Source organism: Lepus europaeus, chromosome 10, assembly GCF_033115175.1.
Source record: "Lepus europaeus isolate LE1 chromosome 10, mLepTim1.pri, whole genome shotgun sequence".
Classification (NCBI taxonomy): Eukaryota; Metazoa; Chordata; class Mammalia; order Lagomorpha; family Leporidae; genus Lepus; species Lepus europaeus.
The window spans coordinates 56,784,439-56,810,349 of record NC_084836.1 but is presented as its reverse complement, the minus strand read 5'-3'; the positions used below and the strand labels follow the sequence as shown (position 1 = coordinate 56,810,349).

At 46.5% G+C, this 25,911-nt stretch overlaps 1 protein-coding gene and 1 pseudogene across 1 annotated transcript in view; one reads left to right on the top strand and one right to left on the bottom strand.

Annotated features, from left to right (window-relative positions):
• The first annotated feature begins 11,266 nt into the window (after positions 1-11,266).
• RASSF3 (Ras association domain family member 3) overlaps positions 11,267-25,911 on the top strand; it is a 74,027-nt gene continuing 59,382 nt past the window's right edge. Inside the window, exon 1 of the mRNA XM_062203299.1 lies at positions 11,267-11,438. Coding sequence (XP_062059283.1) covers positions 11,328-11,438 — 111 coding nt within the window. The 5' untranslated portion in view covers positions 11,267-11,327. The remainder of the gene's footprint in view (positions 11,439-25,911) is intronic.
• LOC133769238 (U6 spliceosomal RNA) lies at positions 13,391-13,489 on the bottom strand (annotated as a pseudogene).

Below are 25,911 nucleotides of genomic sequence, written 5' to 3'. Positions count from 1 at the left end.
CATTTGTGGCTGGCAGAAACTTTCTGGCTCTTCTCTGAGGCACTCTGGTTAAGCCCACAAAAGTAGAACCGTGGTGGGTGAATTTAGGAACTAAGGCGGCTTTGCCACTGGTCACCACACCCTTGACTCCACCCTTCCCTTTCATCAGGGGAAAATGAGAGGTGTTAACAAGTGCAAAGGAGTTCCTACCGACCAAGCATGCACAATAGTGCCTGCTCCACAGTTAGAACTCAGTAAACACTCAATGAAATATTGTCTTTCTTGTCTGAGGGGCCTTCTTTAGTAATCGTATTTCTGAGACTAGAAGTACTCCAGCTACTTCAGCTTTTCCCCATGGGATGTCTTTCACTGGACATGATTAAACTAGCACGTTAATGAGGGCAAACAAAATGTGTTTACACAGGAAAATTCCCAAGTATTTGAGGAACAGCCCACCTAATTACACTTTAGTTTCAAATGCCCTTCAGGAGCCCTTTTTTGCCAGAATGGTCCAAATATCATTTGGTTGCTATTGTTTTTCTTTCTCCTCATTTGAAGAAAGCTAGAATTTTCCAGTGTTTTCATTTAACTTACATGAGTACTTGAAAAAGTTTGTGCAAAATGGAACTAAGATATGTGTATTTTAGTGCAAAAAATTAGAAATGCATGTATAATTTTTTTCCTTTTTTTTTTTTGACAGGCAGAGTTAGACAGTGACAGAGAGAGACAGAGAGAAAGGTCTTCCTTTCCGGTGGTTCACCCCCCCCCCCCCCCCCACCAAATGGCTGCTATGGCCAGCGCGCTGCACCGATTGGAAGCCAGGATCCAGGTGCTTCTCCTGGTCTTCCCATGCAGATGCAGGGCCCAAGCACTTGGGCCATCCTCCACTGCACTCCCAGGCTACAGCAGAAAGCTGGACTGGAAGAGGAGCAACTGGGACAGAATCCAGCACCCCAAAAGGGACTAGAACCTGGGGTGCCGGCACCGTGGGCAGAGGATTAGCCAAGTGAGCCGCAGCGCTGGCCAATTTTTTCCTTTTTTTTTTTTTTAAAGATATATTTATTTATTTGAAAGAATTAAACAGAGGGAGAAACAAAGAGAGAAAGAGAGAGAGAGAGAGAGAGAGATCTTCCATTAGTTTGGTTCACTCCCCGAATGCTATGACAGCTATGCCTAGGCCAAGAGCTTCATCTGGGTCTTCCCTATGGGTGGCCCTATGGGCCATCTGCTGCTGCTTTTCCCAAGCCATTTACAGGAAGCTGTATCGAAAGTGGAGCTGCCAGGACACAAACAGGTGCCCACGTGGGATGCAAACATCACAGATGGCAGCTTCACCCACTATACTACAAGGCTGGCCCGATGTATTTATTCCTAACATGTATTTTCACCTCATAAAATGCATCCATCTTTTTAGCTTGTCATAAATCATAAGAATAAAAACTTGTTTTAAGTTTTTTTTTTTTTCCTTTAATTTAATTGAAGGGCAGAGTGACACACACAGAGGAGAGAAAGAGAGAGACCTTCCATCTGCTGATCTGCACCACAAATGCCTGCAACAGGCAGGGACAGGGCCATGTCAAAGCCAGGAGTCAGGAGCCAGGAGCTCTATCCTGGTGTCCCGTGTGAGTACCAGGAGCCCAAGTGCTGGAGCCATCTTCTGCTGTCTCCCAGGATGCATTAACAGGACACTCGATTGGAAGAGTCGTAGTCAAGACTTGAACTGGCACTGTTCTGTGGGATGCCAACACCCCAAGCAGTAACTTACCCTACTGAGCCACAACACCCACCCAAAGAATGAATTTTTAACTCTCACCATATGTGTAATAGTAAGCAGAAATTACCAACAAACCTGTTTGTTAGACTCCAGTGGCTTTGTGTGGTGTTAGTTTTTTTTATATATAGTGTTATAACCTTTTAAACTATTACTAAATATGGGTTCTAAATCTGAAACTTCTTTTTGTTCTGGAATAGTTTTGCTTTTTTTTTTTTTTAAAGATTTATTTATTTATTTGAAAGTCAGAGTTACACAGAGAAGGAGAGGCAGAGAGGGAAGTCTTCCATTTGCTGGTTCACTCCACAATGGCCGGAGCTGCGCCAATCTGAAGCCAGGAGCCAGGAGCTTCCTCCGGGTCTCCCATGTGGGTTCAGGGGCCCAAGGACTTGGGCCATCTTCTGCTGCTTTCCCAAACCACAGCAGAGAGCTGGATCGGAAGTGGGGCAGTCAGTACTCAAACTGGTGCCCATATGGGATACTGGCACTGCAGGCGGTGGCTTTACCCCCTGTGTCATAGTGCCAACCCCTGCATTTGATTTGTATACATTTAGGCCTTATTGAAGCTATTCTAGTAGCTATTTCCATCTTAAAATAGTTTTCACAAAATTGTTAGAGTCTGCTTTACTGACACGACTTTCAAAAGCTCTGGGTCTGAGAGCCCCACTCTTGGATGAAGCTCCTTGTAGGATGACAGTTTAATTGCTTAGGTGTGGGCATTTGACCAGTGGTTAAGACATGGGTTAAGATGCTCATGTCCCATATCAGTGTCTAGGTTTGATACTTGGCTCTGGTTTCCTGCTAATGCAGACCCTGGGAGGCAGTGCCTCAAGTAATTGGGTTCCAGCCACCCTCATGGGAGACCTGGGTTGAGTTCCCAGTTCCTGGCTTGGGTCCCTTGATTCATCCTCACTGCTGCAGACATTTGGTGAGTGAACCATGGAATGGGAACTCTTTCTCTGTCTCTGCCTTTCAAATAGATAGGTAGATAAATAAGTTTTAAATATAATTATTTAAAAATTGTAATTATTAAATGCCCCTTATTTTATTTTTACTATGCTTTTTTTTAAAAAAGGCATTTATTTATTTATTTGAAAGGCAGAGTTACAGAGAGGCAGAGGCAGAGAGAGAGAGAGAGAGAGAGGTCTTCCATCTGATGGGTCACACCCCAGGTGGCCGCAACAGCTGAAGCTGTGCCGATCTGAAGCCAGAAGCCAGGAGCTTCTTCCGGGTCTCCCATGTGGGTGCAGGGGTCCAAGGACTTGGGCCATCTTCCACTGCTTTCCCATACCATAGTAGAGAGCTGGATTGGAAGTGGAGCAGCCGGGATTCGAACTGGCGCCCATATTAGATGCAGGTGGTGGCTTTACCTGCTAAGCCACAGCGTCAGCCCCTTACTATGCTTTTTTAATTAAAAAAAAAATATTTTTTAAAGGTTTGTTTATTTTTTTTGAAAGAGTCAAAGAGAGAGAGAGGGAGAGAGATATAGTCCATCTGCTGGTTCACTCCCCCAGTGACTGCAATGGCCCGGGCTGGAGCAGACCGAAGCCAGGAGACGGAAGCTTGTTGGTCTCCCACATCTGTTGCAGGGATCCAAACACTTGGGTCTCTTCCATTGGGAGCTGGGTCAGAAGCAGAGTAACCAAGACAAACTGCTGCCCATATGGGTTGCCTGCATCGCAGGTGGCGGTTTTACTGGCTTTGCTAAAAGGCTGATCCTTTTTTTGTTTTACTATGTGAAGATATATTCTAAGTATACAAAAATATAAATTCTCTAAAAATGTGTTTTAATGTACTGATAAAATATACATTAACATCCTGCCATCGTTGCTTTAGCCCTTTGCTTTCTTTTTTTTTTTTTTTCCAAGATTTATTTTATTTATTTGAAAGACAGAGTTACAGAGAGAGGTAGAGGCAGAGAAAGAGGTCTTCCATCTGCTGGTTCACTCCCCAGATGGCCGCAACAGCTGGAGCTGCGCCTATCTGAAGCCAGGAGCCTGGCACTTCTTTCGGGTCTCCCATGTGGGTGCAGGGGCCCAAGGACTTGGGCCATCCTCTGCTGCTTTCCCAGGCCATAGCAGAGAGCTGGATCGGAAGTGGAGCAGCTGAGACTAGAACTGACGCCCATATGGGATGCCAGTGCTTCAGGCCAGGGCTTTAACCCGTTGCGCCACAGCGTCGGTCCCTAGCCTTTTTCTTTTTAAAGAAGTAAAATGCCACAATTTTTCTTCTCTCCATTTTCCTGAATTTGGGTGTAGCCTTCCCATTTGTGTATTCTGCTTGTTTGTCGTTTAAAGGAGATGTAATTATCACTGGATGAGAGTAACCACTAATTGTCAAGGGTTTCTAGGGTCTAAGATAAATGGAACATAATTAAATATTATAATAATTAAGGACTTTTTCATCAGATATTTGCTTTCCCTTGGCCAGTTCTTGTCAGAGTAATGAGGCAATACAGAAGCCTATGATGAAATCTACTTGGCTGTAGACACAATGGGGTGCTTTGGGAATATTCACTCTGGGTAGTATCCCGGGCGAGTTCCACCTCAGCTCATCCCAGAAGGTCCTAGATTTGTTGCGTTGGCAAAACCACTTGTTTTCTCCTCCATGTTGTCCAGAAAAACCTGGGAAACCTCCAGATTCACGCGCAGCCTATCATTTTTTTGGATAGTGAAGACATGTTCAAACATGGAAATATTATCTAAGTAGTAGCTGGTGTTGATTGAGCTTTTATTATGTGCCAGGCATTGTGTTTTATGTGCTGTATTTCATGTAGTCCCTTTAAAAATGCTACAAAGTGGGCATTGTCATCCCTCGTTTTCCTATGTAGAACGGGGGTTTTAACCAAGTCAGATAGGTTGCTTTCGGTCATACCATGTTAGCTCACGTTTGAACACAGGCAGTCTGCCTTCTGAATTTAATCACCAAACACACTGCACTTTTTAAAAAAAAATATTTATTTATTTATTTACTCAAAAGGTGGAGTCACAGAGAGGGAGAGGCAGAGAGAGAGAGAGAGAGAGCGTTTCCGTCCTCTGATTCACTGCCCAAATGGCAGGGACAGCTGGAGCCGGGTCAGTCCAAAGCCATGAGCTTCTTCCAGGTCTCCCATGTGGGTGCATAGAGGCCCAAGGACTTGGGCCATCTTCTACTGATTTCCCAGGCCATAGCAGAGAATTAGATTAGAAGTTAAGCAGCCAGGACTCGAACTGACTCCCATATGGGATGCTGGCACTGCATGCAGTGGCTTAACCCACTACGCCAAGCGCTGGCCCCGCATTTCAGCTTTTACACTGTTTCTGTTTTTGCAAACCAAATGGAAGCAGCCAGCGTGGCAAAGCCATAAGCAGTGACCAAACAGTATAGGCACTGTTGGCACCAGTGTAGCTATCCCAGTGTTACACACAAACACACACACACACACATAAACACATGCAGAGAGGGAGAGGGAGAGAGGGAAAGAGGAGAGAGGGAGAGAGGGAGACAGGGAGACAGGGAATCTTCCATCTGCTTGTTTACTCCCCAGATTGCCAAAACAACCAGCACTAGCCCAGGTCAAAGCCAGGAGCCAGAAGTTCTTCTAGTTCTCCCACATTGTCCAGGAGTCCAAGCACTTGGGCCGTCTTCCACTGCTTTTCCCAGGCCATTATCAGGAAGCTGGATTGGAAGTGGAGCAGTCAGAACCTGAACCCATGTCCACACAAGAGACTGGCATCGCAGGTAGTGGCTTTGCCCACGACACCACAACACCGGCCCCACTGTTTATAACATGAGAGAATGACCCTTCTAAATTAGTTATCACACTGATGATCTTCTGATTTTATCTATGTCTCTACTTATTCTGTCCAATGTTGATGGAGGAGAACAGAACTTGGCATAAATGCGATAGCAGAAATATGATGTGGAATCTTACTTTTCCACCAGGAAAAAAAAGGCCATGGAAATATACCAGTTAGGGTGATAGGAGCTGAGTCCACTGGCTTAAACAATAAGCAAAACAGATGATCTCACATAAGAGGAAAGCTTAATTAGTGGAGCTCCGAGCTGTTTAATTTTGAAGACCCACGGATGTTGTTTGTATGAACTGTTCTGCTTTGCCATCTTCAGGTGTTAGTTTTATCCGTATCACGGCTACAGAATTCCAGGTACCACATTCAGGCATGAAAAGTCCAATAAGTAGAAGAGATCCTTCCTCCCTCCCTCCCTCCCAACCCCTTCCACATTTTCTCAAGAACATTTTTCCCCTAAAGCCATCCACAGATTTTCCTTCCTGTCTCAACGTCTCAATGGCCAGGTCTATGAGACCTGCCCACACCCAGAATAATCCCTGGCAAGGGGAACGGGACATCGGCAGCTGCCTGTGAGCTTCAGGGCCTCACCCGAGCTGGGATTGTCCTCTTTCCCCAGGGCAAGATCCTGGAACTGAGGTCTTTGTTTAGTTAACATGAAGTAGGAACGGATGCAAGAAGGTCTAATATTTGGAGTAAGAAAGACTAGTATTTGCTTGTCCTATTCTATGTCAAGGGGTTTAAGGGATTCTCTGACTTAATCCTTACACTAAGTCAAAGGCAGTTAAATGGGAACATTGTTGTCCCTATTTTATTGATGTTGAATCTGAGGCACAGAGAAACTAAAGTGTTTTAGGTCACACGAGAGTAAGTGACAGGGTTCTCATTCCAACTCAGGTCTGCCTGTTGCCAAAGCCATGGTTTTTCTATGTCACACAGGTAGCAAGTAACTGTTGTTTGTTAATTTGACCATTTCATGAACTTCCCTGATAACATAGCTTAGTTCCCAGCAATATCCTACGCATATTACCTACGTAGGATATTATCCTATGGATATTACGGGTGTGTGTTCTAGCAGTTAAGACACCCATACTTCATCTTGATGTATCTGAGTTTACATTGGGCTCAGGCTCCTGACTCCAGCTGATGCAGACCCTGGGAGGCAGTGGTGATGGCTCAAGTGATTGGGTCCTTTTGCACTGAATTCTGGCTCCCTGCTTCCACCTGGCCCAGTCCTGGCACTTGCAGGCATTTGGGGGAGTGAACCAGCAGATGGGAGCTCTCTCTGTCTCTCTCAGGTAGATAAACTAAAAACACTTTTAAAAGATAGTGAATGAGGGCTGGCGCTGTGACGTAGCGGGTAACGCTACTGTCTGCCCGTGTGGGCTCTAGTTCAAGTCCTAGCTGTTCCACTTCTGATCCAGCTCCCTGCTAATGTGCCCTGGAAAGCAGCAAAAGATGGTCCAAGTTCTTGAGCCCCCGCACCATCATGGAGGGCCATGGAAGAAGCTCTTGGCTCCTGGCTTTGGATCGGCCCAGCTCCAGCCATTGTAGCCATCTAGGGAGTGAACCAGCAGATTGAAGACCTTTCTCTCTCTCTCTGCCTCTGTGTAACTCTGCCTTTCCAATAAATAAATAAGTAAATATTTTTTTAAAAAAGATGGTGAATGTATAAAACTACTTACAGAGAATACTACCTATGATCATAATCACACAAATGTAATTATACTAGGCATGCTGCTTCACGACCTTCTTTAAAAATATTTGCCAATCTCACAAGTGAAGAAGGAAGCTTGTTTTCATTTGCTTGGGTTTTCATAAGCCTTAACTGTCTCTTCTCCACTCAGCAACCAAAGGGGCCCTTTAAAAAGGTAAAGCATATATTGTGGTTTCTTTGTTTACAACCTCCAGTGATTTCTCAAAGCAGAGTACAAACCAAGACCAAACCAAAGTCTGTAACCTGCCTCCAAGTTGTTATAGGCATAGTAATCTCTTTATTCCTATTTCCTTTTTGATAAAAATTCCTGCCATTCTCCCCTACATTTGCCCACTTCAGGTACACTGGCTCTCCTTGGAACACACCAAGCACACACCTGCCTCCGGGCCTTTGCACTCACTCCTCTCTCTGCCTGAAATGCTTTTCCCACAGATATCTGCATGGCTAGCTCCCTCACCTACACATTTACCCAAACCTCCTCAGGGAGAGTTTCAATAACCAGAGTATGTAACATATTCTGTATCTCTCTTCTATGACTTATGTGAGAGTGCTTATTGCTTTCTAACATGTTAACATAATTTAACATGTTAAAGAACTATGAATATATGTATCTGCATGTGTGTGTGTGTGTGTGTCTGTAGTAATATTAACAGTTTTGCAGTTAAATCTAGAAATACTTTCTGCTGATGTTGTGATGTGTTTACTAGAAGCTGACAAAAGGAAATTTGTATTTCTAAATGTATTTAGTCGAAAGGTAGTCTGTGCCTAAAATTTTTGTACATTCTGCATTTCTATTTGTGGAGTTGGATACACAGCACTGGAAGAATCTGAATATGATTTAAGGTTTTGATTGGTAAGCACAGTAATAGGATATTTTTTCTCATGATGGCTTATCTAGTGATCAAAAAGACTTAAAACTGTTAATAAACTTCTCCTTTTACATTAATTTAAGGGAAATGACTGAATAGAGAGGATGACTAAAATTCCAGGACATTTGTATGTGTTAGAATATTTGTATGCATTTATTTTTAAATATATTAAATGTATTCTCTATTTAACATAAAATAAAAGACTACTAGGCTATAAATCTAAATCATTAGGATTTTTTTTATCACTGGAATATTTATGAGGTCCATTTAAATATTCAATTCCTGGTTTTGACTATAAGTCCTATAAACACTGAATTTGGTTGCATACTTTCAAAAAACTTATTCCATCCCTTCTCTGAATTTTAATGTTAAAAATGTCTAGTTCTTAGCGTGATGTCTTGAATTTTTTTTTTTTTTTGACAGGCAGAGTGGACAGTGAGAGAGAGACAGAGAGAAAGGTCTTCCTTTTGCCGTTGGTTCACCCTCCAATGGCCGCCGTGGCTGGCGCGCTGTGGCGGCGTACCTCACTGATCCGATGGCAGGAGCCAGGTGCTTCTCCTGGTCTCCCACGGGGTGCAGGGCCCAAGCACTTGGGCCATCCTCCACTGCACTCCCTGGCCACAGCAGAGAGCTGGCCTGGAAGAGGGGCAACCGGGACAGAATCCGGAGCCCCGACCGGGACTAGAACCTGGTGTGCCGGCGCTGCAAGGCGGAGGATTAGCCTGTTGAGCCACGGCGCTGGCCTGATGTTTTGAATTTTTACAAATACTAGTTTCACAAGCTAAATTTGAAGTTCATGATATTTTCTTTAAAAATTATACCAGTAGCAGTGGGTATTTGGTCCAATGGTTAAGTTGCCGGTTAAGAGGCCCACGTTCTGTTTGGCTGTGCCTGGGTTTGTGTCATTGCTAGGTTCTTAATTCCAGCTTCCTGCTAATGTGCACTCCGGGAGGCAGCAGGTGATGGCTCAGGTAGCTGGGTCCCCACCACCCACAGAGCAGACTGGTTAGTCTCCTGGTTCCTGACTTTGAGAAGTGAATCGGTGGATGGCAAATCTCCGTTTGCCTATCTTCCTACCTCATAAACAAAACTAAAACCAAAACAAAATGCTATCAGAAAAATATAGAAATATTATTATGCTGCCTTTAGGAAACAAAATGCCAACTCTTCCTTGCTTTATTTGTGTTTTTTGCTTTTTGTTGCTTAAGAGCAGTACTTTTTCTTCATGATTCAGTCCTGCTTTTTTTCTATAACTGATTTTGATGGTGTGCTCATGGATATAAAAATTAATTCAGTCCTTTGGAACTTAAAAATCATGTGATAAAAGTCATTTTTCATGGTGTGGTGGTGGATAAAGCACTTTAGTGTCTTTTTCCCTTTAATATCTTCTCCGGAAGTATGCAGAAACTTTAAAATAGTTTGTTCTAGGTGAACTGATTTCCCTTTTCTATCTACAGTAAAACAAGTTATTTAAATCCTTTGATACACACATTACTTCTACATTAGCGAGGACTGTGATAATGAATGGTAGTATCTGAATCATGAAATAATGGAAATCAAATTAAAAACACTCTTTGCAGTAAGCAAATCACCTCATCCCCTTAGACTGGGTTACGTGTACAGTACACACAGGGCAAAGCACCCTGCGGTTAGAATTGCTGGTTTCTAATCATTCGGTAGTTGGCTGGTGGCCTTTAAAGCTGCAAAATGTTTACAATGGGCTGTGGTCTAAGTCCACCTTCTGGAGTTGCAAATCATATTGCAAGCTGGACGCCTAAGCCTGAAGCGAGAGACTTCTGCAAGGCTTCTTTCTTCCTTTCTTTTTTTTTAAATTTTTTTTCTTTTGACAGGCAGAGTGGACAGTGAGAGAGAGAGAGAGAGACAGAGAGAAAAAGGCTTCTTTCTGCCTGGGTATAGGATGGCACGTGCGCCATTCTCCATGTCACCTCGGGTCCCGCTGTGCCTCCCAGTGCTCTGCAGAGACCTGGCTGAGAGCCCAGGAGGATATGTGAACAGAGCAGCCCACCCAGAGTGGTCCCAGCAGTGCCACCAGCTCCCCACTCTCCTCTCTCCAAGCCTCAAGGGTATGCTACAACAGCACTAACCACCTTACAGAGTAGTTTGGTCGAAGAAAGGAGATCCTGGGAGAAGGTCTGGCTATAAAGGGAGAACGCTTTGTCCTGTTTAGCCCCTCTCTTCCCCTCCTAAGGTAAGCTCTGCTTACTATAGCAGAGTAAAAGACTGGTGCTCTGGCAGCCTGAAGGAAAAAAAACAAAAAACACCAAAAAGCCTTGCATTTAAAAAGTGGATTAGCTGAGGGGAAGGACTTTATATAAACTATGGAAACTTTTTTCTTTTCGCACTTGGCGAACAAAACTCCCTGATCACTTTACCCCCACCATTTAAACCAGGCCTCGTAGGTGACCGCGGAAAGGGACATTTACAAAACACGTTTAACTAACGAGAACTCGAGTGCTAACTATGGAACTAGTCCAGTCCCCTGGGCACCCGGCGGGCTCTAAGCTCACGGCGATCTCGGCCGTCGTCCTGTGGGAATGGCCCTTGCTAGAGAGAAGGGGGTCATGGTGAGATCCAAAAGCAAGGGAGTGCCCAGAAAGCACGTTTTCATCCCCTCCCGTCCCATGTCCACGTCCGCTCACTGCCGGGGTCGAGGGCCTGGCGCTGCAGCTGCTGCAGGGCGCCCGCGAGCATCGGGTTCCTCCCCTAGGCCGGGCAACCCTTCCATCCCGCGGCCCCGCAGCAGGACCCCGGACCGCGGAGAAAGCCCCCTGCCCTGCCCCCAACCCCGAAACTGCAGCGAGCCGAGCGGAGGGCGGGCGGAGGCCTCCGCGGTTTCCGGGAGGCCGGGGTGGCGCCCCGAAGCCCAGCTCCGAAGGGGGCTTTCCGTGTTCCACGCGCCCGGAGGGGGCGGGCCGGGCCCCTCCCACCTGCGGCCACGCGGGGGCGGGGCCTGGCCGGGACAGCCCCCCGGCGGGGCGGGGCCTCAGGAGGCGGGGCCGCGCCGGGAGCCGGGCGGGCAGGCGGCGGCGGGAGGGGCCCGGACGGCCGGCTGGCTGGTGGAGCGGCGGCCGCAGCTGCAGCAGGACGGCCCGCAGGCGGCTCGGGGCCGCGCGCCGGGAACCTCGCGGGGCGGGCGGGCGCGGCACCCGCTGCGTGGCCGCCTGCGCCCCGGCACCAGCAGCATGAGCAGCGGCTACAGCAGCCTGGAGGAGGACGCCGAGGACTTCTTCTTCACCGCCAGGACCTCCTTCTTCCGGAGAGCGCCGCAGGGCAAGCCCCGCGCGGGCCAGCAAGTGAGTGGCTTGCGCGGCGGCCGCTGCAGACGGCGCCCCCAGCTCCTACTCCACGTGTCTCCGGCGGGGCGCGCGGCGGATGCTCGCCGGGAAGGAGGGGGGGGCGTAGACGCGGCCCCTGCTTTGGGGGGGCGGGGGTCTCGGGGTCCTGCTGGGAGCCTGTGCTGCCTGTGGGCGTGGGTCGCCCGAGGCCGCGGCAGGATAAGGAAGCGGGCGAGGCCGAGGGCCGGCTGCTGCTGCCGCCGCCTTCCGCGCCAGATGGCCCCGCCTGGGGTTCCGAGAGCCGGGGGGGGGGTCCCCCTTCGTGCCCCGGCCGGGTCGGCGGTCGGGTCCCCTCGCAGAGGCTCCCTGATGGTCCGCCCCGTGGCCTGTGCCCTCCCCCCGGGTGGCTTGGGAGAACCGTGTGGTCGCCTGAGGTGGCCGCGGTGACCTGGCCTCCGCCTCCTCCGGGTCCGGGCACGCTGGTGGGGGAGGGGGCCGGGGCCCGAGGGCGCCGGCCCGGTGTCGGTTGCGGGATGGGAGGGTGTGCGTTTCCTGTAAAGTCAAGTTTATAGGTGTCTCGACTGTTTGGCAAACAAACTGTGGCGCTAGGTAAATTGTCGAGGGCGCGGGCGAAGCTTTCGGCCGGTTTCTTCCTTTTTTGGAGGAAGCGCGCCGTGGGAAGCCTGACTTGGGAAGGGAACTTGTGCCAGTTTGGCCGCCCTGTGCGCGGGAGGCCTTCCCGCAGCGGGGCGCTTCGGCCGGACCTGGCCGGTGCGGCGCTCCGCTCCGCCGCCCCCGGCCCCGCGCGCCCACCGCCGCGGCCGAGCGCGTTTGCTGCTCTTGGTCGACGGGGTAGAAGCAGGAAAAATTGCTCCGGGGCCCGGGATGAGTTGGTTGTGTGTGTGTGTGTGTGTGTGTGTGTGGAGTAGGGCGGGGGGTGGGGTGGGGGGGGGTCGTTCTGGCCAGACTTTTAAAAGTTTATTTAACGACTTTGTGAGGTCAGATTTCCTTCCAAGATCGGGAAGTTCTAGTCTTTGCGGCGGCTTAAATGCCAGATCCGAAGCCCGAGGGGAGGAGAGAGGGGCCCGGGGGAGGGCCAGCGTGCAGCCGAGTGCCCTCATTCAGCGGCGACACTTAATCCCGGGGCGCCCTTGTCGCCTGTCCCGCGTCTATTGTTCCTCCCTGGACGCTGAGTGACCTCTTTTCACTAGGGCGCGTGCTACTGACACGAGTTTGGAAGTCAGAAGTACCCCCCCCCCCCCCCCCCCGCCCATCTCCTTGAGACTGCTTGGGCTTTTTTCACTTTTTTTTTTTTTTAAACCCTCTTGGCCTCCTCTTTCTTTCCCTTCTCCGCTTGCTGTTTTCTGTTTCCACTTAGTTGCTGTGACCGTTTGACGTGTCTCAAGGAGCTGATTGTGCTGCAGGAAACGCACTGGTTCTTGGGTTCTGCAGGCCTGGATCCCCCCCTCCCAAGGGCTGAGGAATATTTCCGTGGCATGGCGTGAGAATCCCTTGGTGCTTTAAAAAGCAAGGACAGCATCTCCCCTAGGTTTATACATGCAAAGCGTTTCTGTGTTACGCGCACTGATGGTTATGTTCAACATGTAGTATTCATACGGTGTTGCTCACTTAGTATGTAGACTTAGTCTGACATGTATTGTGGAAGATCGTGCTGCAGATCAAGACAGCACGACCCAGTTTATTGCTTGAAGAGCTTGATATGGGTATCCCGAGGCTTTATTGACTGCATCTGTTCTCTGCCATAACCCGTGGGAGGTGCTGAGTGAGGTGTAGGCTCCCAGGCCAGGAGGAGAAGGTGTTCTGACTCTGAACACCTTCAGTGGGCGTCTTGGTTTGTTGACAGAAGTGACTTTTAAATTCCTGGGAAGATTCTCAAAGTAAGGAAGTAAAACGTACGGAGCAAAGCACTTTTTCTTTATTATTTATTTTTATCTTTTCTTCCTTTTCCAGGAATTACAGAACACTTTACAGATTTGCTTGTCATCCTTGCCCAGGGACCATGCTAATCATCTCTGGATCACTCCTGTTTTATTTAGTGTAGGCACTGCCCGAGTGAGCTGCAAAGCACTCATTAACGTAGAACATTGCTATCACCTAGGGCTAGATAAGCTGTTCTCATTTTATTGGGCTGATTTTTCTAAGAAGATCTAGCATACTGTGTAGTAGTGAGATTATCTTAGGAAATGCAAAGAGAGGTGTGGCTTAAGGATGTATTATTGCTGGTAGTGATTTTTTTTTTTTTCCTGATGCTGTACCACTTGGTGGTTTCTAGAAGTCTTGAAAACACCCAGGGAGATCAAGGTGTTTGTGGTAAACGCAGGATGGGGAGAAGGGGTGTGTGTGTGTGGTGGTGGTGGTGGGGAATTTCTTTCTTCTCTTGCCAGGCAAGGGAATGTAGCCCAACTGCTCTGCATCCTGCATAATAACAAAGGGGAAAAAATGTTACCGTTTCTTGTTTTTTACCCTGTCCTCTTAACAAGAAAGAAAGGAGGAAAAGGGAACCAACATATGGCCTTGTTTTCGTGTCCTGGTCATTGCTGTGTCCCAGGGCTTGGTCTCTACCCGCCACCCAAAGGTCGCTGCATGAGCAAATGTCTTCTTGGTTGATGGTGATTGAGACTTGACTGCTTTCAAATGTATGGGATCACGTGATTTTCCCGGGCTCGCTCTGGAGCATTAACCTAATGCAAGGTGAGGTTTTGAAGTGATTGCATAAAGGACCACACGCAGAGAGCAGGAAGCCTGGAAGTTAGGTTTTTCTGACTCAGATTCCAATCTCTCTTTTTTTTTTTAATGACCTCTCAGCTATTAAAAATCATTTAAAAGTTCCATTTTCCCTTTGCAAGTATGAACGTTTACCCTCTCCGTATAGGAATTTCTTCAGGGTTTGCTCCCTTCCCCAGCGTATGTCATCGTTACAGCGTTTCTAATTCATGTCTCTGGGTTTGCTCTGTTTCAAATTATCCACCTAATTGTTGATTTAAACAGAGCCAGAAATGTAGATAGTTCATAATTTGCTTTTTCTGGTTTCCCAACAAAATCAAGCTGCCTATGAATACAGGACACGTTCCGATTTCCAAACAGTAGGAAGGATCTGAAGTTATTAACACAGACTGTTAGGGCGTGGCTTCCCTCCCAGCTCAGGTGATCTCCTGATTCCTGAACCTTTGGTAGTTAATAGAATTAACAAAATGAGAGTCAGGCGTTGTGGTGCAGAGGGAAGCTGCTGCTCGCGACTCCAGCATCGCATATTGTCCCACGTTGAGTGCTGCTTTGCTTCTGATCCAGCTCCCTGCTAAGGCACCTGGGAAAGCAGGCCTAGCCCCAGCTGTTGTGGCCAGCTGGGGAATGAACCAGTGGATGGAAGATCTCTAAGAGATGGAACATCAGTCTATGTTACTCTGCCATTCAAATAAACAAATTTTAAAAAAAGTTAAAAGAATTTTTTTAATTGAAAAGCAGAGAGGGAGAGAAGAGTTTCCATTTGCTGGTTCACTCCCTAGTTGGCTACAACATCAAGGTTGGGCCAAGCCAAAGGCAGGAGCTTGGAATTCCATTCAGGTCTTACATGTGGGTGGCAGGGGCTCATGTACTTGGGCCACCTTCTGCTGCCTTCTCAGGCCTACTGGCAGGGGTCTGGACTGGAAGTGGTGCAGCTGGTACTTGAACCCATGCTCATTGGGATACCGGCATCAAACGGCGATGTGCCACGATGCTGGCCCTGTAAAAATAATCTTTAAAAACAAAAAGAAAATGAGAGACTTTTTTGTTTTGGAAGTAGAACAGTCAAGAAGTCTTGAGCAATTTGATATTGATTTCTGACCACCCATACTTTCTGAAAAACTACAATGCTGAAGAAATGTTTATAAAGCAAGCCTGTGCGATTCCACATAGCAGGCCTCATGTTTGTCCTTTGAGTTTTCTTGTTATTATTTGAATTTTTTTTTAAAGATTTATTTATTAGTTTGGAAGGCAGAGTTACAAAGAGATAGAGATCTTCCATCTGCTGATTCACTCCTCAAATGGCCACAATGGCCAAGACTGGGTGGAAGCCAGGAGCTTCATCTGGGTCTCCCACGTGGGTGCAGGGGTCCAAGCACTTGTGCCATCTTCTGCTGCTTTTCCAGGTGCATTAGTGGGGAGTTGGATCAGAAGTGGAGCAGCCGGGATTCAAACTGCTGCCCATATGGGATGCTGGTGTCACAGGCAGTGGCTTAATCCACTGCGCTGCAATACCTACATTCAAATGTTTTTGTGGCTTTTTATTTGGTTATATCTTGTTAGATTCAGCAGTAATGAACTGTACTCTTCTATAAGTGTTTGCACTGTAACTTATGGAGGCAGATTATAAGGTCATAAAGAATAGCAGTTTATTATATCAAAGATATTTTGGTGATATCAACTTTTTTTAAAGATTTATTTATTTTTTATTTAAAAATCAGAGGTACACACTCTTCAGAGGAAGAGATACAGGAAGAGGAAGAGAAAGAATGAGAGCTTCCATCCACTGGTTCACTCCCTAAATGGCTGCCATAGCAGGAGGTGGACCAGGCCAAAGCCAGGAGCTTCATCTGGATCTCCCACATGGAAGACTTTCTTTAAAAAAAAAAAAAAAAAAAAAGATTTATTTATTCGAAAGAGTTAGACACACATACGCACCAGAGGTCTTCCATCCACTGGTTCACTCCCCAAAGACCACAATGGCTAGAGCTGAGCTGATCCAAAGCCAGGAGCTTCTTCTGGGTCTCTTACGTGGGTTCAAGGGCCCAAGGAGTTGGGCCATCCTCTACTGCTTTCCCAGGCCATAGCAGAGAGCTGGATCCGAAGTGGTGCAGCTGGAACTCAAACCGGCGCCCATGTGGGATGCCAGCACTGCAGGCGGCAGCTTTATCTGCTATGCCACAGTGCCGGCTCCAATGACACAGTATTAATCCGTTGGAATTTTGTGTTTGTGTGAGCAGAACTCACAAGGGCCTATTCCTTTAACTGACTTCCATGAGAAAATCAGTCGCCAGTCTTCTGCAGCCTCATATGTATGCAATATGCTCTTCACCTCATTTCTTCTTCTGGCTAACTTGCAAGATTAGAGTTATTTGGGAAGCAGTGACACAAAACATTTATGAGAAGAACGGCTAAAAATATCCAATAATGTGGTTATTCTTTTTAGATTTCCTTTGGCAGTCAGTGCCTGTCGTCCTGTTAACATTCTTTCTCTGAGAGGAGCGAGCCTGGCCGGATGCGCTCTGCTGTGGCCTGATCTCCAGCTCTTCCTTAGCCCAGAGCATCAGCCCTTGCGCCCCCACCTCCCCAGCCTGTTGGCTGCCTCCTGACAAGGCTCCCGTTAGAGACTCATCTGATCCAAGGCCACTGGTGAGCAGTCTCTCTTCAGAAGGAATGATGAACAGAGAGAGTAGGGCCCAGGATAGATGCATGTGCAGAGGCGCTTCCGAGACACAGCCTGGCTGGCTCAGTGACTCGGCCTGTGTGTACCCCCAGCTCATTGAAGAGCTGCACTTGGGCTGCTTCACAAAGTTCCTGGAACGTGGAGTTGAAACGTGTCTATTTTGGTGCAAAATGATTGAAATTCAGGCATACTTTTTTCATTATATACATTTTCCATGAGCTTTTTGAGAACCTCACATATGCATGGATTTAAAGTAATTTTTTTGGTTCCCCCCCAAAAAAAAAAAAAAAACTTTTAAATTTATTTTCTATGAACTTTTGAAGTACTCTAGTGCATTGCCTAGAAGGAAGTTTTATTCTTTTTTTCCCTTAATTAAAATGTTATTTGAAGGCAGGGAGGGAGAAAAGGAGGGGGAGGGAGAGGGGGAGAGGAAAGGGAGAATCTTCTCTCCAAATGCCTGTAATGGCCAGGAACCCCATGTAGGTGGCTGGGACTCCATGTGCATTAGCAGGAAGCTGGACTTTGGAGTGGAGCTGGTTCTCTGATATGGGATGTGGGCATCCTTCCTTTTTTTACTTGCTGTGCCAAATGGTACCCCAGAAATTTTCTTTTAAACATTTTGAAATTTATTCTTAGGACTAAACAAGCATTGCCTGTGTTACCAGACCCCTCTGATATGAACAGGCTTTAAATAGCAGCATGTACCTAGGACGGTGGTCATTTAGCCTTTTCTCAGGTGCCTTTCACAATCCCAGTTATTCCCCAGCTCAGAGCTGAGGCCTGGAGTTGCTGCCCGCCATTCTTCTTCATGCGTCAGCTTGATTGTCATCTTCACGAAGAATTCTTCCAGAACCACCCATCTAAAAAGGCACCCCTCCCTTCTAAAAGCCCCCCCCCCATTCGTTCCCTTCATAGCAGGATTATAATTTTACAGTGCATAAGTTGATTCACTTGAAAGGCAGACAAACAGAGCAGGAGATAGGGTAGACAGAAAGAAAGAGCCAGAGAGATCTTCCACCTGCTGGTTCACTGCCCACATGTCTGTAACAGCTTGGGCTGGGCCAGGCTGAAGCCGGGAGCCAAGAACTCCTGGGTCTCCCCTGTCGGTGGCAGGGACTGGAACGGTTTCCTTTTCTTTCTTAATTTTTTTTTTTTTAACATCTATTTTAATTATTTGAAAGGCAGAGTTAGAGAGGGAGAGAGAGATCTCCATCTGCTGGTTCACTACCCAGATGGCTCCAACAGCCAGGGCTGGGCCAGGCCAAAGCCCGGATCCAGGAGCTTCATCTGGGTCTCCCACATGGGTGCAGGACCCAAGGACTTGGGTCATCTGCTGCTACTTTCCCAGCTGTATTAGTCAAGAGCTAGATTGGAAATGGAGTAGCTGGGATTTGAACTGATGCCTTTATGGACTGCTGGCATCACAGGTGGCGGCTTATTGCGTTATGCCACAGCATGAGCCCCTTTTTTGTTTTATTTTTTTAAATATTTATTTTATTTATTTGAAAGAGTTACACAGAGAGGTAGAGACAGAGAGAGGTCTTCCATCTACTGGTTCATTACCCAGGTGGTTGGAGCTGAGCTGATCTGAAACCAGGAACCTCTTCCGGGTCTCCCATGTGAGTGCAGGGGCCCAAGGACCTGGGCCGTCTTCTACTGCTTTCCCAGGCCATAGCAGAGAGCGAGATCGGAAGTGGAGCAGCCAGGATTTGAACTGGCACCCTTATGGGATGCCAGCACTGCAGGTGGTGGCTTTACCTGCCATGCCATAGTGCCGCCCCCCCCCCCAAACCTTTTATTTAAGGAATACAAAATTCATGCATTTCATAAATACAAATTTAGGAACTTAGTGATTCTTCCCACTGTACCCTTCCTCTCACCTACGCTCCCACCCCTCTTCCTCATCCCTCTCCTATTCCCAGTCTTATTTTTTTACTAAGCTCTATTTTCAGTTAACTTTATACACAGAAGATAAACTCTATACTAAGAGTTCAACAAATTGTGTGAACAAAATAAACTGTTCCTTAACAATTGAGATAAGGACTGGTCAAAGTCATTGCATCTCGAAGTTGAATTCACTTTTTTTTAAGCAATTTTTTTTTTTTTTGAGAAACTGAATTAAATTTAAAGAAGAGCCCAAGCACTTAGACATAACTAAAAATTATGAGCGACAAGAATATCCTTCACATAATACACTAAAACAAAGTAAATCTTTGAGCACAAGATTTATTATTAACTCTCAAATACAACTCTTTGAGGACGGAGGTCCTGCTTGGGAAGTTAGTGCACAGTGACTCCTGTTGTTAATTTAACAGTTAACTCTTGTGTATGACGTCAGTGATCACCCGAGGCTCTTGACAGGAGCTGCCTAGGCTATGGAAGCCTTTTGAATCCACAAACTCAGTATTTAGACAAGACCATATGCAAAGTAGAAGTTTGTTAGTTCTCTTATAAACAAATGTATACCCCACCAGGTCTTCACTAGGTCTTAGAGGTCGTAGTCGTTTAAAGATGGATGGTATTGGTGGGGTCTGTTATTACTACCTCTGTATTTCCCCTTGTTTTAAGAAATCAGATCATTCATTCAGTCAACAATTTATTGAATGCCAACTTTATGGCTTACACTGTTTGAGGCTCTGGGATAGAGTAGTGAACAAAATAAAGTCCCTATTTACGTATTTATTTGAAAGGTGAAGTAACAGAGAGGGAGAGAAGAGACAGAGGCAGAGAGAGAGAGTGCATGTGTGCTATCTCCCATCGGCTCTGCAAATGCCTACACCTCCTGGGGCTGGGCCAGGCTGACGTCAGGAGCCAGCAGCACCATCCTGGTCGGTCACATGGGGGCAAGTACACCAACCATCCTTTGCTGCCTTTCCCAGTGCATTAGCGGACAGCTGGATTGGAAGTGAAGCAACCGGGACTTGAACCTGCCTTGTGATGTCACGTGGGCCTCCCAGGCAGGGCTCAACCTGCTCTTCCACAGTTCCTGCTTCAGTAATACATTTGTAAAGAGCTTGCGAAATAGACAAACTATCTGTTTTCCTTTAAAAAGCTCGCTCCTTTAGCTTGTCTAGGGAAACTGAACTTTTTGTAGTTTTTCAGAAACACACACCTGTTCTGTAAAGTGTGGGAAAACTATACCTTTTTTTTTTTTTTAAAGATTTATGTATTTGAAAATCAGAGAGAGAGAGAGAGACAGACAGAGGTCTTCCATCTGCTGGTTCACTCCCCTACTGGATACAACAGCTGGAGCTATGCTGATCCAAAGCCAGGAGCCAGGAGCGTGGAGCTTCTTCCTGGTCTCCCATGCGGGTGCAAGGGCCTAAGGACTTGGACCACCTTCCACTGCTTTCCCAGGCCGTAGCAGAGAGCTGGATTGAAAGCAGCCGGGGCCGGTGCTGTGGCTCAACGGGCTAGTCCTCCGCCTAGCGGCGCCGGCACACCGGGTTTTAGTCCTGGTCGGGGCACTGGATTCTGTCCCGGTTGCCCTTCTTCCAGACCAGCTCTGCTATGGCCCGGGAGTGCAGTGGAGGATGGCCCAAGTGCTTGGGCCCTACACCCCATGGGAGACCAGGAGAAGCACCTGGCTCCTGGCTTCGGATCAGCGCGGTGCGCCGGCTGCTGTGTGCCGGCCGCAGTGGCCATTGGAGGGTGAACCAACGGCAAAGGAAAACCTTTCTCTCTGTCTCTCTCTCTCTCACTGTCCACTCTGCCTGTAAAAGAAAAAAAAAAAAAAAAAGGCAGCCGGGTCTCGAACCGGTGTCCCTATGGGATGCTGACACAGGAGGCCACGGCTTTACCTGCTATGCCACTACGCTGGCCCCAACTATACTTCTATTGAGATAGAATTATATCCCTGTGAAATTGTTCATTAGTGGCCTTTGTGCTAAGATGGAGCATGTTCAGTCAGGACATGAGTGTCTTCTGCATCATAAGGGATTGAAAATGTGTTAAACAGAGAGTAACTGAGCAGAGCCATCCAAACTGTGGCTAATAACTAACCAAAAACTTAATGATGTTTGGTTTATTTTCCCTTTTTCCCCCCTAGCTTAATAATTCTGGTTTGGCCCCTGACTAGTACAAAAGTTTTTGTTTAATTTTTTTAAAAAGTCTTACGTATTTGAGAGGTGGAGTTACACACAGAGGGAGTGACAGAGAAAGGTCTTCCACCCGCTGGTTCACTCCCCAAATGGCTGCAACGGCTGGAGCTGAGCTGATCCGAAGCCAGGAGCCAGGAGTTTCTTCCAGGTCTCCTACTCAGGTGCAGGGGCCCAAGGACTTGGGCCATCTTCCACTGCTTTCCCAGGCCATAGCAGAGAGCTGGGTTGGAAGTGGAAGAGCTGGGGCTCGAACTGGCGCCCATATGAGATGCCAGGACTGCAGGTGTGGCTTTAGCTACGCCACAGTGCCAGCCCCCAACTTGTTAATTTTTTTTAGCAGAGGGTCAGGTACACTGTAGGAATTTGTCAGAGCCCATAAAAAATGATTAAAATTGGAAACACACGTTTAAATGTGTTTTCCAGTTGGTTCTGAGTTAGCAGTGGCCATTCTGCAGCTGAGCGGTTTCAGTCAGTAGTCAATCCCCACCCAGAACGTGTTGAGGGCAAAATACACACTGGCTTTCAAAGACCTAACTATGGAAGAAAGAATAAAAGATACCACACTAATCGATTCGTATTTAGTACTTGCTAAACTGATCCTACTTGAGATGAATTGAGTCAGATGAAATTAATTTTATGTTTCTTTTCTTTAACATGGCTATTGGAAAACTTCAACTCATGTATGTGGCTTGCGTTTCATTTCTGTTGCACAGTGTTGCTGCTAAAGCAGAGCTCGTGCTTTGCCAGGGGTTCAGAATCCCATCCTCTGGGTGGCTGCAGATGGGGAATGGAAGGTAGCAGCCAGGCGTGCTCGAAACATCTTTCTTTTTGAAAAAGAACTTGCCCTCTGGGAGTAGTTTCTTCTCAGCCTATCCCGTGGCAGCATTTAAAGGTTGTGAAACTTGTGTGTCTGGAACTTCCCGCTTTTTTTCACGTATGAGCTAATAGGATCAAACTGTCCTAATGGCACTCTAAATGCAAGCCAGCCTTCAGTTTACAGAGAGATCAGGGCTCCGCATTTCCCAGGATTTAAACTGCAAGCTTAATGCACTCTTTATGGACCGTAATTGCTTACTGCTGCTGCGTGATTCAGTCAGCTAAGAATAATTTACTAATTATGTGTTGCAGCACTCAGTTCTTTTTCCAGATGCGAAACAAAGTGAGATAATTAGGGGAGGAAAAAGGATGAATTTGAGAATTAGACACCAGAAGGAGAGATTTTTTTTTTCCAGATCTTAAATATAACACACTTGGAATGTAAGCCACCAAGTGTTCTCTTCAGATTAACGGAGGTTGGGCAGTGTGTGCATGTGCGTGTTGCACACATGCGTGTAAGACTGGTGGAGGGGGGCAGCACTGTGGTGCAATGGGTTAAAGCTCTGACCTGCAGCGCCGGCATCCCATATAGGCGCCGGTTCAAGTCCCGGCTGCTCCACTTTTGATCCAGCTCTCTGCTGTGGCCTGAGAAAGCAGTGGAAGATGGCCTGAGTCCTTGTGCCCCTGCACCCATGTAAGAGGCCTGGAGGAGGCTCCTGGCTTCAGTTCAGCTCAGCTCTGGCCATTGCGGTCATTTGGGGAGTGAATCAGCAGACGAAGACCTCTCTCTCTCTCTCTCTCTCTCTCTCTGGTTCTACCTCTCTCTGTAACTGTCTTTCAAATAAATTTAAAAAGGTGTGGGGGGTAAGGCTGCTGCCTGTGGTGCCGGCTCCACTTCTGATCCAGCTCCCTGCTATGGCCTGGGAAAGCAGTGGAAGATGGTCCAAGTCCTTGGGCCCTTGAACCTGTGTGGGAGACCTGGAGGAGACTCCTGGCTCTTGGCTTTGGATCGGTACAGCTCTAGCCCTTGCGGCCACCTGGGGAGTAAACCAGTGGATGGAAGACCTCTCTCTGTCTGTCTCTACTCTCTCAGAGTAACTCTGACTTTCGAGTAAAATAAATACATCTTTAAAAAAAAAAAGACCGGTGAGGGTAGCTTTCTAAATTCCTTTCCCAGGTGTTTATGACGTCTTCCCCATGTGCTAGGTCAGGTGCTGGGCGATGGAGTGGTGAACACAGCACAGGTAGAAACCTGCCCTCGAGTGTAGGCCATGTGCGTTTGGCCCCTCTGGATGCTTGACACAGTACTGTTTGGCTTAGTTACTCAAGGCTCCTCTGTGTGCTGGCACTCCTTGTGGAGGCCGAGTACCATTCCATGGTTTGTATCGCTTGTTGCGTATCTGCTGGTGCTTCCACCTCTTGCCGTGTATGTACACATGTCTCTTAGAGATTCTGCTTACCAATCTTTTGGCTGTGTACTGGGAAATGTTGCTGGATCACAGAGTAATTCTGTTTCCAGCTTTTTCAGAAACATTATAGTGACAAACTTGAATCCTATTTAAACTTAGAATTATGAGACAACACTGCATGTTGATATCTATATTTTACTGAGTAGATGCTAATCTTCAAATACTGGAAAATTTGGTGTTTCTAATATTTCAGCTAAAGAACACGGTAATGAACATCTTGGGAATGAAACCTTTTCCATTATGGATTAATTCTTAAAGGATAAATAAATAAAAATAGAACTGAACATGAGAGTGTGGCCATCTTTATGGCTATAGTTAAATATTGCCAATGGCTGTATTTTTATTTATTAATTTTAATTTTATTTGAAGGAAATTGTTCATTCACTGGCTCATTCCCCAAATGCCTACAATGCCCAGCATGGGCCAGGCTGAAGTCAAGAGCCAGGAACTCCGCCTGGCTCACCCACATAGGTGAGCCAAGTCGAGTCATCATCTGCTGCCTCCCAGGGTTCACATTAGTAGGAGGCTGCATTGCAAGCAGAGGCTGGACTGGAACCCAGGCACTGCAATATGACACGTGAGCGTCCCATGCAGTGGCTTAACCCACTGTGTCACTCTCACCCCAGGGGCTATATATATGTAAATATATCCTTTTATTGAGAGCTATATTTTTGAGTGGCTTCATTACACTCTTAGCTTTATTGGATGCAGTCATTAAAATAGAAAAAAAACCAACTTCAGTGCGTAAAGACATCTTACTTGATTTTCATTCCTCTAATAGTGAATTAAGTATTTTTCTGTTCTCCTAAGAGGATCTTCCTCTTTCTGTGTGAGCAGTCTTCATGCATGACCTTTGCCTGTGGGTTCTGATAGGTGGAAATCTCGAGACAGCACTGCTCTGGAGTCCCATGCTGTTTGGCTGGGTAGATAGTTCCTCTTTTTTGTGGTCAGCTGAACTACAGGTTTTTTTGGTGACTTTTGTTGTTTGTGCCAGAGGGACGTTACATGTTCTAGTATTTTGAAATACTTCAGATTGTGTTTCAGGCTGACATCACTGAGACTCGGCAGAATACTTGTTATTCTTGTAATTACAACATAGACAAGGCATTGCTAAGAAAGCATTTCTGTGAATCAGCTGTGGAATACAGAGGGTGGGGGATTGGATGCCATGTCTTGTATTAACCAAGTGAGAACTGGCAACTAAGTTTTTTTTTTTTTTTTTTTTTAAAGATTTTTATTTATTTGAAGGGCAGAGTTAGAGAAAGAGACAGAAAGATCGATCTTCTGTCCGTAAGTTCACTCTCCAAATGGCTGTAATGGTCTGGGCTGGGCCAGGCAGAAGCCAGGAGCTTCTTTGGGTCTCCCACACAGGTGCAGGGACCCAAGAACTTGGGCCATCTTCTGCTTTCCCAGGTGCATTAGAAGGGAGCTGGATGGGCAGTGGAGCAGCTGGGGCTTGAACTGGTGCCCATAGGGGATGCTGGCATCACAGGTGGAGGCTTTACCTGCTAAGTCACGATGCTGATCCCTAAGTTCTGTTTTTTTGTTTGAATTTCAGTAAATTAGGACTAGTTTTCTAACACCCTTGTAGAATTAAGAGGAATTAAAGTTATTTATAAATAGAGGAAGTAATGAAGAGAAGGGTGGTAGGACAAAGTACTGGAAACCCGGCCCACCAAAGAAAATTTCTGCTGTTTGCTTATAAGCTTGTTGTCTTCTGTTGAACAATTGCATTGAGAAAGGAACCTGGCACTGCCTTAAGACTCGTTGGTAACTCTAAAACTGTTATAAAATCTGCTATATTCGCATAAACTTGTTTGCTCTGTTTAATTTTTTCAGAATATTTTTATCAAGTGAATCATTTTTTTTTAAACTTAAAGTCATCTGTTCATCTATTTTTACTTGAAAAGCAGAGAGACGGAGATCTTCCATCTGCGGGTTCACTCCCTCTGAGCCTGCAACAGCCACAGCTGGACCAGGCGGAAGCCAGGAGCTAGGAACTCAGTCCAGGCCTCCCTGTGGGTGGCTGGAATCCAGCTTCTTGAGTCATCACTGCCCCAGGGGTCTGCATTAGCAGGCAGCAGGAGGAAGGAGCTGAAGCTGGGGATGGAGCCCGGGTACTCTGATTTGGGATGTGGGTGTCTTAACCAGCATCTTAACCCCTAGCGCCTTGAAAAATCTTGCTTGGTATTTTGCCAATGAAGTTACAGAAATTTACATCTGCAAGAGCCTTTAAAAGTTCAAAGGAAAGAGAACCAGAAGGTATTTATTTTGGTGCACAGTTTTTTTGTGATATGCATTTTCTGTGAATTTTTTGAAGAATCTTTGTATGCATGGGTTTAAATTTTTTTGCACCAAAATAAACTTATTTTTAAACTCCATTTTATGAATTTTTTGGAGTATCTTGTATATGATACATTTCCCAAACAACAAAACAAAACATACACAAAAAATTTTATGAAAACCAGACACAACATAGCTAAATATGTTACATAGGAGAAAAAATATCAATACTAAAATGAAGCTTGGCATTCCATAGTGTTTTACGATTAATATATTCCAGGTGAATTAAAATCCAATAGATTTTTTTGGGTTTTAATTTTAGTGGAACTTTCAGATGAGAAATTAACAAGTTTATCTGTTTTGGTCTTCAGCAGATGCAGGTTTCATGGGATGAGAGA